Source organism: Staurois parvus, unplaced genomic scaffold, assembly GCF_062004578.1.
Source record: "Staurois parvus isolate SC_StPar_1 unplaced genomic scaffold, SC_StPar_1.0 ptg000327l, whole genome shotgun sequence".
Lineage (NCBI taxonomy): Eukaryota > Metazoa > Chordata > Amphibia > Anura > Ranidae > Staurois > Staurois parvus.
Window position 1 is genome coordinate 2,526,857 of NW_028318123.1, and position 16,817 is coordinate 2,543,673.

Consider the following 16,817-nt stretch of genomic DNA (forward strand, 5'->3'; position numbering starts at 1 on the left):
TCCCACGAGGTCTTCCAAGACAAAACAATCTAGGGGTGATGAATAATGAAGGGTAAATGCACAAGTCTGCTAGGTTAGGTCTGGGTGTTTAATAGGTAGGAAAGTGGTAGGATAGTAGGTCCAAAGACATGCTGGTAGGTTAATTGGATCCAGTCTAAATTGGCCCTAATATGTGTATGTATGAATGTGAGTTAGGGGCCTTAGATTGTACGCCCCTTGAGGGTTAGGGACTGATGTGAATGTTCAATATAAATATGTGTAAAGCACTGCGTAAATTGACAGCGCTATATAAAGTACCTGAAATAAATAAATAAAATAAAATAAATAAATGAATGGTTAGCACTTCCTCCTGGCAGTATTAGAGTTGTTGATTCGAATCCCAGCCACAGCACCACCTGCCTGGAGTTTGCATGTTCTCCCTGTGCTTGTATGGGTTTCCTCCCACACTGCAACGACATGCTGGGAGGTTAATTGGATCATGTCTAAATTGCCCCTAGTATTTGTATGTTTGAATGTAAGTTAAGGACCTTTGATTGCCCCTTGAGGGTTAGGGACTCGTGAATGTAAACAAAAAAAAAATGATATATATATAGATAGATGCATAAATTGACGGCTCTATATAAGTACCTGAAATAAATAATGTAAGTGGAACACGAGAGAAGCACTCCAGGTCACAAAATACAGGTGTGTGTGTGTGTGTGTGTGTGGGGGGGGGGGGGGGGTCAGGGCTTTCCTGAAGATTTCTTCCCTTTAAAAAATGGGAGAAAAATATTTGCATGTTTCAAATAGAATGCTTCCTTTTTGTGTAGTAATGTTTGCTAGACTTCGTGACTTCTAATGGTGTAATTTTTCTCTTTCACCAGGTTTTGGACCTCACATGATGATCGGTTCTTATATATGCTAATGGAGTATGTACCGGGAGGAGAACTTTTTAGCTATTTGCGCAATATGGGACGTTTTAACAACAGCACTGGACTGTTTTACTCTACGGAAATTATTTGTGCAATAGAATATTTGCACTCCAAAGAAATTGTTTACAGAGACTTGAAGCCTGAAAATATATTGCTTGACCGAGAAGGTCACATCAAACTAACAGATTTTGGATTTGCAAAAAAGCTTTCGGACAGGTATCCTGCACTCACTAAATTTTGTTTTATTCATTGCCCTTGCCTGTATCCGCCTTACTGGTCATTTTCTTCTTCTTTGCTTGAGTGTCAAGTTCCTTAAAACTGAAGTTTAGGCATTTCTTGGACTTTGCTGATCCCTGCAGAAGCTGGAAATGACTGTGCTTTGTAGTGATCACTGCTAGCTTTTGAATCCCAAGCAAAGTGGCTGCCCTATTGCTTAGTGAACACGGGGTTGTTTGCGGCACCATTCAGAGATCACTTTGAATTTTCTCAATGAATGCACAGCATTTTCTGATTGAATGAGGTTTAGAGGTGGGGAGTCCACATCACAATGTCAGAGTGGTTCAATCAGAGAACACTTTACTTTTATTGGTGAATATCAATGGTGCCTGTGCCGAGTAAGCAACCCCCCGTGTTAACTAAGCAGTAGGACAGCTGCATGCACAGGCCCTGGAAGCTAGCAATGCCTACTAAAGTGATTTCTAGCTTCCACTGGATCTTAAAGGCAGAACACATGCATATATCTGTTGGGCCAAGCTGGATGGACCAAATGACTATACAAAAAAGGCATATCTAAACTTCAACTTCTAAACTTTATGTGGGACCACTTTTTTAGTTAGATACCACTGTAGTAACCCAGAAGTCATCTGTCCTTTATCACAAGAACCAGAGACCACAGAAACTGTTGTCATGCTATGATCCACTCTCACCTGCTATCTTCATCTCCCTATTTGCTGCAAATTATGAGGTGGCCTTATTGGCCTATTGGAACAATACCAAAAATGGGAATATGTTAGCCTTAGTCCCCCTTCCCCAGGAGCACATAACATTGAGTGTTGCTGTAGTCTGACACAGATTTTTCTTAATACCCTTGCAACATTATTGGACCAGTCCCCAAGCCTCAGCACTGTCAAATGAGAGGAAGGGAATTGGTTCATATACTCATCCATACCTGTAGTATGGAGTAACGGGTATTTTCTATCCTTCTGGTGACTAAAAACCCAGTCGCTACATGTGTGTGGTAACCTCCATTAGGTGACCTCATACTCTTTTGGATCTACCATGCATGGGAAGACACCAATCTGTATATTCAAATATACCTTGCAGAAGGCATTGTACTTTGCTGTCATATGTAGTTCTTCATATCTTGGTACAAACTGAAAGGTAATCTTGTCTTCAAGGAAAAGTTAATTACAAATATTGAATGTGCACCTTTATAGTGATGGAATGAGACAACTTATGAAAGGTATCGTGTGACCGATGGTGCTTAACCTCTGCTATGCTTGAACGTCTGATGTGATTGGATCACCAGAGGACAGAGAGAGAATTGGGGATAGTGTACTGTATATGGCTGCTTACGAGTCCATGTAAGCCACACCTGCCTTAGGTTATGTCTGAAAGTGTTTTGAAGTGCTTTGCAAAAGATCTTAGTAGGATAACATCCTGTTGATTTGCTTTTCACTTGTTCCGGTAAAACAGTCAAGTGCCTGTGCACACAGCAGGACCTCTGCTTATGCATTTCGTTTAACCATATAAACACAAGGTGAGGGGTTCTCTGACTGTGCTACGCTCAGCTCAGGGCTCAGATCTTCAAATCAGTCTCCTTAACAGCCATCCTGTCATCTTCTTCTTAGGACATTGAAGAACAGTGCTGTTATCCTTTACTATGTTAGATTTAACATCATGCAAATCAGCATTGAAAAACTTGGAGCAAAAGCATATGATCTGGTTATCATTGCCTCTCACCCAATACTCTACCTGTCATTAAAGCCAAATTCTGGACAAACAGCTAAATCAGGGGTCTCCAAACTTTCTAATCAAAGGGACAGTTCAGAATTTAGGGGGCTAGAATGTGGTCAGTGGGAATAGGCAATGTCTCAGGTTTGGTGGTTAGCAAGAGTAGAGAATTATAGTGTCTGGTCAGTAGGAGGAGGAAGAGTGCCCCATCATTGTTGTCCTTGGGAGGAAGAGTGCCCCATTTTTCATGTTTGTGGGAAGGATAGTGCCCTATCTTTGTTGTTCGTGGGAGGAATAGTGTCTCATCGTTGGTGTCTGTGGGAGGAATAGTGTCCCATCATTGGTATCTGTGGGAGAAATAGTGCCCCATTGTTGGTGAAAGTGGATAGAATGGCGCCCCTTTGTTGATGTTTGTGTGAGGAATAGTGCTCTATCTTTAGTGTCTGTGGGAGGAATATTGCCCCATTGTTGCTGTTCATGGGAGGAATAGTGCCCCATTGTTGCTGTCCATGGGAGGAATAGTGCCCCATTGTTGCTGTCCATTGGAGGAATAGTGCACCATTGTTGCTGTCCATGGGAGGAATAGTGCCCCATTGTTGCTGTCCATGGGAGGAAAAGTGCCCCATCGTTGGTCTACATGTAAAGAATAGTGCCCCATCGTTGGTGTACATGGGAGGAATAGTGCCCCATCGTTGGTGTACATGGGAGGAATAGTGCCCCATCGTTGGTGTACATGGGAGGAATAGTGCCCCATCGTTGATGTACATGGGAGGAATAGTGCCCCATCGTTGGTGTACATGGGAGGAATAGTGCCCCATCGTTGGTGTACATGGGAGGAATAGTGCCCCATCGTTGGTGTACATGGGAGGAATAGTGCCCCATCGTTGGGGCCCATGGGAGGAATAGTGCCCCATCATTGTTGGTGTCAGTGGAAGGAATGGTGCACCTTCATTGGTGTCACTGGAAGGAATGGTGCCTCAACGTTGATGTCAGTAGTAGGAACCGTGCCCCAAAGGCCAGATAAAAGCAAGCTAAAAGGCTGCAGTTTAGAGACCATTGAGCTAAATTTATAGATTAAATATATGTAAATGTTCTTCACTACTAAGATATTTGTAATTCTATCAAGTCTATCTTTTGACTCAAGGATCTTGGACAGACAGAAGAGTTATCTCTACTTTAGTATAGCTTGATCACCAACCCACCCAACATGTATAGATGCAGCAGAGCACACTGGTAAAGGTATCCACCTTCCCTCTTCTGTAAGCTTGCTCGGAAGGGAAAGTTACAGTATTGTGCAAAGAAATAGAGCCATGATTGGCTCAGAATAATGCCCCTTTTTCTCCTAGTGCTTCAAGGTATGTAAAATATATATTTATTAAGAAATTAAAATCATAAAATATATAACAAGATACATTTGTTTTTATGTTTGTTTGGAGTTTAGCTTTAAACTAGAAAGCTCAAATAGGATTTGACAGTTCAATTCTAATAAATTCTATGCATTGTTGGAATGTAAGGCCACCCCTGATTAGTTCTGGTGTCATGGAGCTTACCAGGGTGGATGATATTACTGTCTGCCCACAGGACATTGTGTGGGTCTGCCAGTTGGCCTCGCAGGGCCCTCTACTGTCACATGTAGGTCACATCCTGCCCCATACTTGGAAACCTTGTTCCATCTGAGCAATAGAGCGAGGACTCTGACTAAGTGAGCAGGGGACAAAGGATCGTGTATGGGTGAGTATGCCATGCTGGGGGGAGGTGTTCTATCAGAGGGCATTGTCACTTGTATTTGCACAAGAATTTATGAGAGTTTATGGGAATTTGCTTTTATAAGCGGTTTTTCCAAAATATTCCCATCTGCTCATTTTCCAATGTTCACTTGAAAACACGGAATGCTTCTAAATGCCGTGTTTATGAGCCTTAAGTAGTTTTCTGCCTGAAAGATCCTCTCAAAAACAGGATTCAGAAGGGTTTTTTATTTCTGCCACTAAGCGCTCCTCTGAAAATATGCTCTGTAACTCCCTAATGTGCATGGACACACAGGCTAACGTAGAGCTGTTTCTACAGACTGAAAAACAAAATGCAAAACACCTGGGTTAAGCAGCTTTTTTTATGCCCAGTGCACATGGACCTTAAAGTGTTACTAAACCCACAACGGTAAAATCCATCTATATAGGCAGAAAAGCATGCTTGTTATACCCACTGTGCAACCTAAGAGGTTAATCCACTGCATTGTGTAGAAAGGCTGTTTGATCCTGTCTTCTCTGATCCTCCCTTTCTATTAATGTCCCCAATCCATCTGCTGATAGCTCTAGGGGTCAGTCTGCACATGCTCAGTTTAGTGTGTATGGCTAAATAATTTTTTTCGTCCTTTGGAAGGGTGTTTGTTATCAGCACAGGGCCAATCATCACTGTCCAGACAGATGGTCAGGGGTTATGCAGCCTCATAGGACAGTCAGAGCAGAATGAAAACTCCTCCTACAAGATTAACCAGTGCCCAGCCATCAATTTACTCAGCGCTTCACATATATATTGTACATTCACATTAGTCCCTAACCCTCAAGGGGTGTACAATCTAAGGTCCCTAACTTACATTCATACATACACATACTAGGGCCAATTTAGACAGGATCCAATTAACCTTGTCTTTAGAGTGTGGGAGGAAACCAGAGTACCTGGTGGAAACCCACGCAGGCACAGGGAGATCAAGCAAATTCCAGGCAGTTGGGATTCTAACTGCCTGGGATTCGAACCACCGACCTTAGTACTGCCAGGCGGAAGTGCTAACCATTTAGCCACTGTGCTGCCCATTTAGTAACACTTTAAGTGTCAGTATATTCTGTATTCCCAACCCTTACTTATAGCACATTTCTTTTTTTATCCTTGGTCATATTATTCAATGTTTTACACTTTGCCGGTGTGAAAAGAAATTGTGCTAGCCTCCAACAAACGAGTTACTATGACAGTGTTAGATTTCACCGCTTTGTTATGTGAGTGTTTCTTTTTTTTTTGGCCTGTTGCTTCACATCCGTTTATTTATTTATAGATCTGTCAGCTTCCTGAAAGAACAGATTATTAGATGTTGCCTAGTAAAGAGTGGCGATTAGATGATAGAAAGTTCATTTTAGGTTTCGTAGAATACAGAAGAACTTACTGTACTTTTCTGAACGCATACTATAAAGTAGATTTTTATCTCATTATTGCTTTTTCTGCCTCACCATTGCTTGATGATAGAAACGTTCAAATTAATAGTATACAAGTTCTAAGAACAAATTAATTTATTTTATCTGACAAAATGTAATTTTTCGCTAATGGGATAAACTTTTTGGATGACATTTTCATTTCTTTTCAAAATGCAATTTAGCAAATGAAAGCTCTTCTTTTTTTTTTCTTAGGGATGTTTTGACTGCAAGTTACTTTAGTTTGATAACCTTTTATTATTTGGCGAGTTAAGAGCAATAATGTAGCTGATGCAAACACATTTATTGTGGAAATAATGGAAAAATTAAACCTTGACCAAAAAAACGATAACATCGCTTGTATACCTTTTAGTCATACTGAGAATGTAGATTATATAAACAAGTTTGTTGTGAAAATGATGGATAATTAGAGCATGACCAAAGGCTGGATAACATTGCTTATGTAACCCTCCACCTACTCATGGAATCTGTGATTGAGCCCTGTATTTGACACGCAATGCATTCTATTTGAAATCTCCTATTGTTGGCATATAGAAAACAAATATTTCAAGGTGCAGCCTAAACAAAATTTGTAATTTCAGACTGCCAGTGGCTTGTAATACAGGAACTATAGCAGAGTGATTGGTCTCAATCTACAAAAAGAGAGAAGGATCTTCTAAGTACAATATGTATAAAGGTTTATTAGGCACAAGGAATAAAAACACTTACTAGTAAGCAGTGTAAACTAACTTATCTGTGCCAATAATAGACACCAAGAATTCCTCCTGTAAGGGGTATGATCCACTGACAGCGCACCGACCAGCAGTGCAGAGCAGTGGATGGCCACCAGGAGCTTCCAGAACCACATTGAAACACAACCAGAAGTGACGTCGAGGGGGCAGTAACACGTTTCGGAGCATGCGTGGTTGCTTCTTCTTCAGACCTCTCTCTTACTGCCCCCTTGATGTCACGTCCAATTTGCGTTCCATTGTTGTTCCGGAAGCTCCTGGTGGTCATCCACCGCTCTTCACCGCTGGTCGGTGCTCTGTAAGAGGCATTGAAGACAAACACAAAGTATTTCTTACACCAACATTTCATATGTACTTTAAAATATTCTGTTCTCTTTGCAATGCTTCCTTTGTGGGAAATGCTTGGTGATCCTGTCAGTCCCTCTGCTTTCTTATTTCAAGCTGACCATGGCAGGACATGAAAGCATATCCATCCTAGTGTGGTCAGTTTGGTTCTTTGCATTCTATTTGGGAGCACAGCCTGCCTATACTTCAGTTTGCGGACTTCTGTTGACACTCCACCCTGCACCGCCGTTCACTGGATAGGTCAGTGTGCTGCTGTTTCTCTGTCTCCTGCTGACACATCCCCCTGCATAGCTCTTCACTGGGAGAATCGGTGTACTGCTGTTCCTTTTGTCTTTTTCTGACACATCCCTCTGCATAGCTTTCACTGGGAATATTGATGTACTGCTCTTTCTCTACTGCCTTCTGCCCCCCCCAGGTTTTCTGCATTCTACACTGGACAGTATCCATGCTTGGTGGTACAAGCTGCTGCTGCTATGCCTCCCATTGTTACAAGTCCCCATCTCTATAAGCCACTTAAAGTAGGACTATAGGCAAGACGTTTTTGTTCATTTTGGATAGAGAAAGGTATGGTTATAACCCCTGTGTATATTTTTTTCCCATCTGTGTCCCATTGGGAAGACATTCGTTCTCTTCCTGTCCCATGGCCAAAACAGAAAGTGAGAAAATCTCTGCAATTTCGTTCTGGTGACCTGGGTCCCCAAGCAATTCCCTTAGTGTCCCCATTGGAAAATGTCTCCTCTATTACTTTTCTAGAGACAACCCAAAATTTGGGGGGTTTTCTTTCAATAATAATGATAAACAGGACAAAAAGAGAGGGTGAATCTCTCTAATGGAGATACAGGAGCTAGGATTCTGTCCTCTGCACATACACTATATTGCCAGAAGTATTGGGACGCCTGCCTTTACACGCACATGAACTTCATTGGCATCCCAGTCTTAGTCTATAGGGTTCAATATTGAGTTGGCCCACCCTTTGCAGCTATAACAGCTTCAACTCTTCTGGGAAGGCTGCCCACAAGGTTTAGGAGTGTGTCTATGGGAATGTTTGACCATTCTTCCAGAAGCGCATTTGTGAGGTCAGGCACTGATGTTGGACGAGAAGGCCTGGCTCACAGTCTCCGCTCCAATTCATCCCAGAGGTGTTCTATTGGGTTGAGGTCAGGACTCTGTGCAGGCCAGTCAAGTTCCTCCTCCCCAAACTTGCTCATCCATGTCTTTATGGACCTTGCTTTGTGCACTGGTGCGCAGTCATGTTGGAACAGGAAGGAGCCATCCCCAAACTGTTCCCGCAAAGTTGGGAACATGAAATTGTCCAAAATGTCTTGGTATGCTGACGCCTTAAGAGTTACCTTCACTGGAACTAAGGGGCCAAGCCCAACCCCTGAAAAAGAACCCCACACCATTACCCCCCCTCCACCAAACTTTACACTTGGCACAATGCAGTCAAGTAAGTACTGTTCTCCTGGCAACCGCCAAACCCAGTCGTGTTCATTGGATTGCCAGACAGAGAAGCGTGATTCGTCACTCCAGAGAACACGTCTCCACCACTCTAGAGTCCAGTGGCAACGTGCTTTACGCCACTGCATTGGACGCTTTGCATTGCACTTGGTGATGTAAGGCTTGGATGCAGCTGCTCGGCCATGGAAACCCATTCCGTGAAGCTCTCTATGTTCTAGCTATGTTCTCTCACTGTTCTAATCTGAAAGCCACACAAAGTTTGGAGGTCTTTAGCTATTCACTCTGCAGACAGTTGACGACTTTTGTGCACTGTGCACTTCAGCATGCACTGACCCCGCTCTGTCATTTTACGTGGCCTACCACTTCGTGGATGAGTTGTTGTTCCCAGTTGCTTCCACTTTGTTATAATACCACTAACAGTTGAATGTGGAATATTTAGTAGCAAGGAAATTTCACAGATGGACTTATTGCACAGGTGGCAACCTATTACACGGTACCATGGTTGAATTCACTGAGCTCCTGAGAGCGACCCATTCTTTCACAAATGTTTGTAGAAGCAGTCTGCATGCCTAGATGCTTGATTTTATACACCTGTGGCCATGGAGGTGATTGGAACACCTGAATCCAATGATTTGGAGGAGTTTGTTCACTGAGTTTAGGAGGTATTAAACTCAAAAGCAAACATTTCTTATATCGCAGCTTACCATTTCTTACATGTGATGGCTGTATTCATTTTTTTTTTTGTTTTTTTTTTTAGGTTTGCTTTCTTCTAATTTTACCTGGTGATCCAGCCAGTAAGTCTGTTGTTTTTCAAAAGGACAAGCTCTCCAGCAGAATGTATCAGTTAGAGAGATGAGACAAGTCATTTAATTCTAGCAGGGGAGCTTACAACGGGCAACTTTTATTTATGTAAACCCTTTATCCCAAGAGAAAAAAAACTGGTTTAAGTGCTTACGAAGTACTGGCTGGAGTTTGTCTTCAATTTGTTTGTGTATTTAAATCTGCTAATGCAGCTAACACTCCCTCCATCCAGTCTCTCAATGCTGCTGTCCATAGGGCAGAGAGGGGGAAAAGCCAAAGAAAAGAAAACTAATGCATCCACCACATCTAATGAGTGGTAAACTGCAATATAATACTTTTTTGCTTTTGGGATTAATCCCACATTAGTAAGTAAGCTGAAACTGTTTTCACTTAAATACCCATTCATGCACAAGGGAAAACAAATGAAAAAAAAAAACATTTTTTTTGCTTGCAGACGATTGGATGACAGAAATGACCACAGCTTTACAATATTTACTAACCTCAGTGAATATTCACTTTAAGTGAACAGTGTCTGCTTCTTTAGTGAATTACCCTCACTGTCTGGAAAATGCTTTGTGGCTATACATTCATTGAATGGCTTTTTTAATACATAAAGGATATGTAAACCCAACATTTCATATTCCTGATATATGCCTGCTGTACCATGTACTTGTATGAAAATATTTCCTGCTGTCTTTGTTTTGCTTCCTTTTTGTGGAATCCCTGGTGTTCCTGTCAGTCACTCTACTTCCCTATTAAAAACTGACTACACTAGGCAGTAGAGCACAGCATGGTCAGTTTTCTAGCTATGCTCTCCTCCTTCTGCTAATACACACTCCTGCATAGTCTTTCACTAGGAAGATCAGTGTACTGCTGTTTCTCCCCCCGGTTCTCTAAGATCCTTGTGCAGCCAAAAACAGAGGAATGTGATCATTCATGAAAAAGGGAAACACAGTATTTATAATGTTTTTATATGTATAGGCGTACCTCGATTTACAAATTTAATTCGTTCTGTGGGACTTTTTGTATTGTGAAAAATTCATAAACCAAAACGCGGTTTCCCATAGGAATGCACTGAAACCAATTAATCCAATCTGGAGGTCAGAAAAAAGTTAAAAAAAAAATGTCTTATCTGTTCAAAGCTCTTTATAAAGTGCACTTTAAATGCATAAATACTGTACAGGGACATGATTAAAAAACAATTTGTAAATGCATTGAAAACCAATTAATCCGTTCCGGAGGTCAGAAAAAAGTTGTCTTTTGTTCAAAGCTCTTTATAAAGTGCACTTTAAAGGCATAGTGCTGTACAGGGACATGATTAAAAAAAATGTAAATGCGTTGAAAACCAATTAATCCATTTGTATTGCGAAAAAAAATTTGTAAACTGAGGCATTATTTTCAACGGATTTTCATTCGTAAACCGAAAATGACGTTAACCAAGGCGTTCATAAACTGAGGTCCGCCTGTATGCACAAATGTTTTCCCTTTCATTTCTATTTTAAACTGAATGGGTTTTTGACAAGGTGAGGGTTTACATATACTTTAATTTGTGAAACAATTTCATGAGCAAGGTGGCTAATATGTATTCAGTAGCAAGATTTCATTTACTTTATTATTAATATTAAAAAAACACACCGGAAAGCCATTCTTTCTGCTTGTGTATATATCTATGAATATAATCACCCAATAGTCAGCATTTTCAAACTCTCATTCTTTATTGTAAAAGACAATGGCAGACAACACATTGTAGCAAATTTAGCCGAATTCATATGTACAGCTCAGATGGGTAGCTAAGCTTATTGTATACCACCATCTAGTGGCAGTTTGTAGAAATATGTTTTTTTCTTTTTTGATTTAAAAATTGGAATTACTTCATACTTATCATATTTATCTACTAGATAACCCTTGGTCAAGCTGGACCTTTTCATGATGTCATATGTCATTTCCTAGCTAAGCAGTGCTGAAAGTAATGTAGTCATGGTGCTTCTGGTTGAGGATCTCTAGTATATGTAAAGAATGTTCAGACTTTGAATATGCTTGCATGATAAATGGTAAAAAAAAATCTGTATAGTATACATGTAATAGGAAAAAAAAAACCCATAACATTTGCTTGGAATAGAATTTGGCAAATGAATACTCTGTAACGGGGCATGATCCGTAGATGTCTAAAGGTGTACAAAGGAGATTTTCAAAGAAAAATGGAAACATTAAGGGAGGTAACGGGATGGAGGTAAGAATGCATCTGGGGAGGGTGGGGTTAATGGAAAAAAAAAAAAAAGATGCACTTTGAAAAAATGGGGACAACAAGGACAATAGAAACTGCCAACAGTATACATACATTAACAAGCATGGTTGTTGTTTGACTTTGGTAGCCACCTGATGGCCAGATGAATGCTGTCTGCCCACTGAATGAATGAATTCTATGGGCAGACAACATTCAACTGGCCGTCATGTAACAGACAATTATTGAAAATCATATATAAAAGCGTAATTAGACAATGTGGAGGACACTTTATTTCTAATTTGATAATAAAAAAAAGCTTTTTAAGATATGTAAAGCGGTATTAAACTCAAAAGCAAACATTTATTATATTGCAGCGTACTAATTCTTAGATGCGATGGCTGCATTCGTTTTTTTTTAGGCTTTTTCTTCTGTTTTCATCATGTGACCCAGCCAGTACATATGTTGTTTTTCAAAGGCACAAGGTCTCTAGCAGAATGTATCAGTTTACATGGATGAGACAAAAACACTTAACACTGGCAGGGGGTACAATGATCAACTTTTATTTATTCATGCAAAAACCTTTATTCCAAAAATAAAATCTGTTTGCTGTAACTGATTATAAAGTGTGAGCTGGAGTTTGGCTTCAATTTGTTAGTGTATCTAAATCTGCTAGTACATCTAACACTCCCCTCTCCCTCAAACTGTCAATGCTTCTGCCTGCTGTGCCTCCTGTGCTCATCATACAGAGTTGTGTCTCACTAATACAGGAGGTGAGTTACTGGCCACATCACCAGGTGAAAACAGAGGGGGAAAAGCCAAAGAAAAGAAAACAGATGCAGCCATCATATCTAATGATTGGTAAGCTGCAATATATTACATTTTTGGTTTGGGGTTTAATACCGCTTTAACTGATGACACTAATTATCATTGATATGAGCTCTTGGTTTTAATTTAGGCCGTTCATCTTTATTTGATAATGTGATTGATTTGAGCATCTCCTGTAATGGTATAACTGTGCCTTTGCAAACAAGCGTCTCAGAAGTGCTTGCTAAGATTTCCCAGCATGTCCATGCCATTTTTTTATGGATCTCTGCATTTTCTACATGGAAAAGAGGTGATCTTTTCACTCTGTATTCAGAGGAGGTGAAAGGTCAGGGTGATCATCCCTTTCTTGAGCTAGCCTTAACCTATTATGACCTTTCCTATTTGTAAACCTCATTTCTATATACAGTTTCCCAGATCTGAAGACTTCGCTATAAGATCATGATTATATTACTGACATAATAAACCTGATTTTCATTGTTTTTGATTGCAGAACGTGGACACTGTGTGGAACACCGGAGTATCTTGCACCTGAAGTCATTCAGAGTAAAGGCCATGGAAGAGCGGTGGACTGGTGGGCTTTAGGCATTCTAATATTTGAAATGTTGTCTGGGTGAGTATTTTTTTTTTCTATTATTTTTACATCCACTAGAATACATTTTTACTGATTATTCTTGGAACAACGTGAAGGCATTTTCTAATTCCTTATGTTATTAAACAACTATAAGTTCTATTTTTCAAAAATACTGCACTTTGTTTAATTAATAGAATCATTGTTTAAAATAAATATATAGCGGAATGAGTTTAAAATATATGTGGGAACTGTCAGCCGGTGGATATGCAAAAGCAGGCCATAGATTATGCAATTTTCTTTCCTTCTACCATCGGTGGAAGGAAAGAAAATTGCTTGATTCCCACAGTGCTGCTGTGTTCTGCTGACAGGGAGCCTTCCCTACTGGCAGAACACAACGATTAGTGCTGGCGGCTATAGCTGCAGGTAGTGATTGTGTGGAAAAAATCAGACAGGCTGGAGACCGATAGACCGACTTCAGCACAACCAGCCTGCCCACATATAGATTGATTCTCAGCCAGTTCTGCAGGGACCGGCCGAGATTGAATCCATCTATGGCTGGCTTAAGTTTCTGCAGTCAGTTTTGTGATCCAGACACCCCTGGCATAATGCAGAATTTATGTATAACTAAAAGCAAAACTTTTTCTTTTTTTTTTTTTTTTTTGGATAGAGTGGGGAAATATTAGCAACCCTGCCAGTTTTTATTGCTGTTGGTTCTCCTGTTAGAGAGGTTCGCCCTCTCTGTTTGCCCTGTTTACCATTGTCCTCAAGAGTGAAAGTAAAAGAAAATCCCAAATCTGGGTTGCCCCAAAACCAGAATATCTTCCAATTGGGACACTGGTTCTGGTGGCCTTGGTGACATTCAGGAATTCACTCATTTTAGGATTTCATCTCACTTCTGTTTGGCTATGGGGTAAGAAGTGTAGGGAAATTTCCACAATGGGACACAGATGTCAAAAAGAAACTTACAGGAGCTATATCCCTCCCTTACTCTATCCAAAATGGGAAAAATAATTTGCCCATAGTTCTACTCAGTCTCCATTGCAGCAATATCATAGCTTGGTAAAGAACGCAACCCCTCACTGCTGGTTGGGCAATTAATATATGGCAGAACTGTAATTAACATTCTGCTCACTCTGCTCTCCCTTACTATCTGTGTCTGAAACTTCCCTAATTGCTGCTTTATTAATATACACACGTCTGTCTCTCTACCTCTCACTTTAAATAAAGTAGGCTGTTTACATCTTTCTGTATATGCAATTTAATTTTATGTAGCTGTAAAATCTAATATACTTGTTTCATAGTATTTTTATTACTGCATTACCTGTTAGTAGATATGTAAAAGTTGTTCCAAATCTGGAAAATGTTTACCAGCCTGTAGCATCTTCTATGGCAGTTGGCTGCAGTTCTATTCTTTTTTTTTTTCTTTTAATTCTCTTTTTTTCCCTTTATTTTAGAAAACAAATACCATAATGCAAACTTTTAATCATCAATCATGTTCTACAATCTTTAAAGCTTAAACACCGTATAAATCCTCCCCTCCTGCCCCCCCCCCCATCAAAAATTTAAGAACAGTCTCTTCCCTTAACCTCCTGCCTCAACTCAGAACATGTGTTTCTCAAACGTCACAAATATCAGAACCTCCATCTTCACCAAATAAAATATTATTTCTCCCTCCCCCTCTAAATTCATATACAGTCAGGTCCATAAATATTGGGACATCGGCACAATTCTAACATTTTTGGCTCTATACACCACCACAATGGATTTGAAATGAAACGAACAAGATGTGCTTTAACTGCAGACTGTCAGCTTTAATTTTAGGGTATTTACATCCAAATCAGGTGAACGGTGTAGGAATTGCAACAGTTAGCATATGTGCCTCCCACTTGTTAAGGAACCAAAAGTAATGGGACAGAATGATAATCATAAATCAAACTTTCACTTTTTAATACTTGGTTGCAAATCCTTTGCAGTCAATTACAGCCTGAAGTCTGGAACGCATAGACATCACCAGACGCTGGGTTTCGTCCCTGGTGATGCTCTGCCAGGCCTCTACTGCAACTGTCTTCAGTTCCTTCTTGTTTTTGGGGCATTTTCCCTTCAGTTTTGTCTTCAGCAAGTGAAAAGCATGCTCAATCAGATTCAGGTCAGGTGATTGACTTGGCCATTGCATAACATTCCACTTCTTTCCCTTAAAAAACTCTTTGGTTGCTTTTGCAGTATGCTTTGGGTCATTGTCCATCTGCACTGTGAAGCGGCGTCCAATGAGTTGTGAAGCATTTGGCTGAATATGAGCAGATAATATTGCCCGAAACACTTCAGAATTCATCCTGTTGCTTTTGTCAGCAGTCACATCATCAATAAATACAAGAGAACCAGTTCCATTGGCAGCCATACATGCCCACGCCATGACACTACCACCACCATGCTTCACTGATGAGGTGGTATGCTTAGGATCATGAGCAGTTCCTTTCCTTCTCCATACTCTTCTCTTCCCATCACTCTGGTACAAGTTGATCTTGGTCTCATCTGTCCATAGGATGTTGTTCCAGAACTGTGAAGGCTTTTTTAGATGTCGTTTGGCAAACTCTAATCTGGTCTTCATGTTTTTGAGGCTCACCAATGGTTTACATCTTGTGGTGAACCCTCTGTATTCACTCTGGTGAAGTCTTCTCTTGATTGTTGACTTTGACACACATACACCTACCTCCTGGAGAGTGTTCTTGATCTGGCCAACTGTTGTGAAGGGTGTTTTCTTCACCAGGGAAAGAATTCTTCGGTCATCCACCACAGTTGTTTTCCGTGGTCTTCCGGGTCTTTTGGTGTTGCTGAGCTCACCGGTGCGTTCCTTCTTTTTAAGAATGTTCCAAACAGTTGTTTTAGCCACGCCTAATGTTTTTGCTATCTCCCTGATGGGTTTGTTTTGATTTTTCAGCCTAATGATGGCTTGCTTCACTGATAGTGACAGCTCTTTGGATCTCATCTTGGGAGCTGACAGCAACAGATTCCAAATGCAAATAGCACACTTGAAATGAACTCTGGAACTTTTATCTGCTCATTGTAATTGGGATAATCAGGGAATAACACAAATCTGGCCATGGAACAGCTGAGAAGCCAATTGTCCCATTACGTTTGGTCCCTTATAAGTGGGAGGCACATATGCAAACTGTTGTAATTCCTACACCGTTCACCTGATTTGGATGTAAATACCCTCAAATTAAAGCTGACAGTCTGCAGTTAAAGCACATCTTGTTCGTTTCATTTCAAATCCATTGTGGTGGTATATAGATCCAAAAATTTTAGAATTGTGTCGATGTCCCAATATTTATGGACTTGACTGTATCCAGCATATCCACATAGAATACCTCTTTGATTTCTTAAACCCCAACCATTTCCTCCTGATGGCATGCTATTTCTCTAATATGTCCTCTCCTATTTACATCATCTCCTCCATAATCCGTGTCTGGTTAATTCACAGAACCCAGTCTCTTATGCTCTGGATTTCTTTGTGATCACCAAGACTTGGGGATCAGGCTTTTAGCAGCATTTAATAAGTGCGCAACCAGGGACATCTGGTATTGTGCTATCATTTTCTCTGTACTATGACACAAACATTTCCAAAGCCCAACCTGTATATTTCCTGTTATGTCGTAGATTACCTTAACCACCTCCTCCCAAAAAGCCTGTATCTTTGTACATTCCCACCACAGATGAGTGAAGGTTCTCGACACATCATATCCAATATAACATAGTGGAGACACATCCACCCTGAGCCTCTGCGCCATCAGCAGGGTCACGTACCAC

At 40.5% G+C, this 16,817-nt stretch overlaps 1 protein-coding gene across 1 annotated transcript in view; it reads left to right on the forward strand.

Moving 5' to 3' along the window:
- PRKX (protein kinase cAMP-dependent X-linked catalytic subunit) overlaps window positions 1-16,817 on the forward strand; it is a 194,997-nt gene that overhangs the window by 150,912 nt on the left and 27,268 nt on the right. Inside the window, exons 3-4 of the mRNA XM_089683881.1 lie at window positions 864-1,127; window positions 12,933-13,052. Of these exons, the coding sequence (XP_089540007.1) occupies window positions 864-1,127; window positions 12,933-13,052 (384 nt within the window). The remainder of the gene's footprint in view (window positions 1-863; window positions 1,128-12,932; window positions 13,053-16,817) is intronic.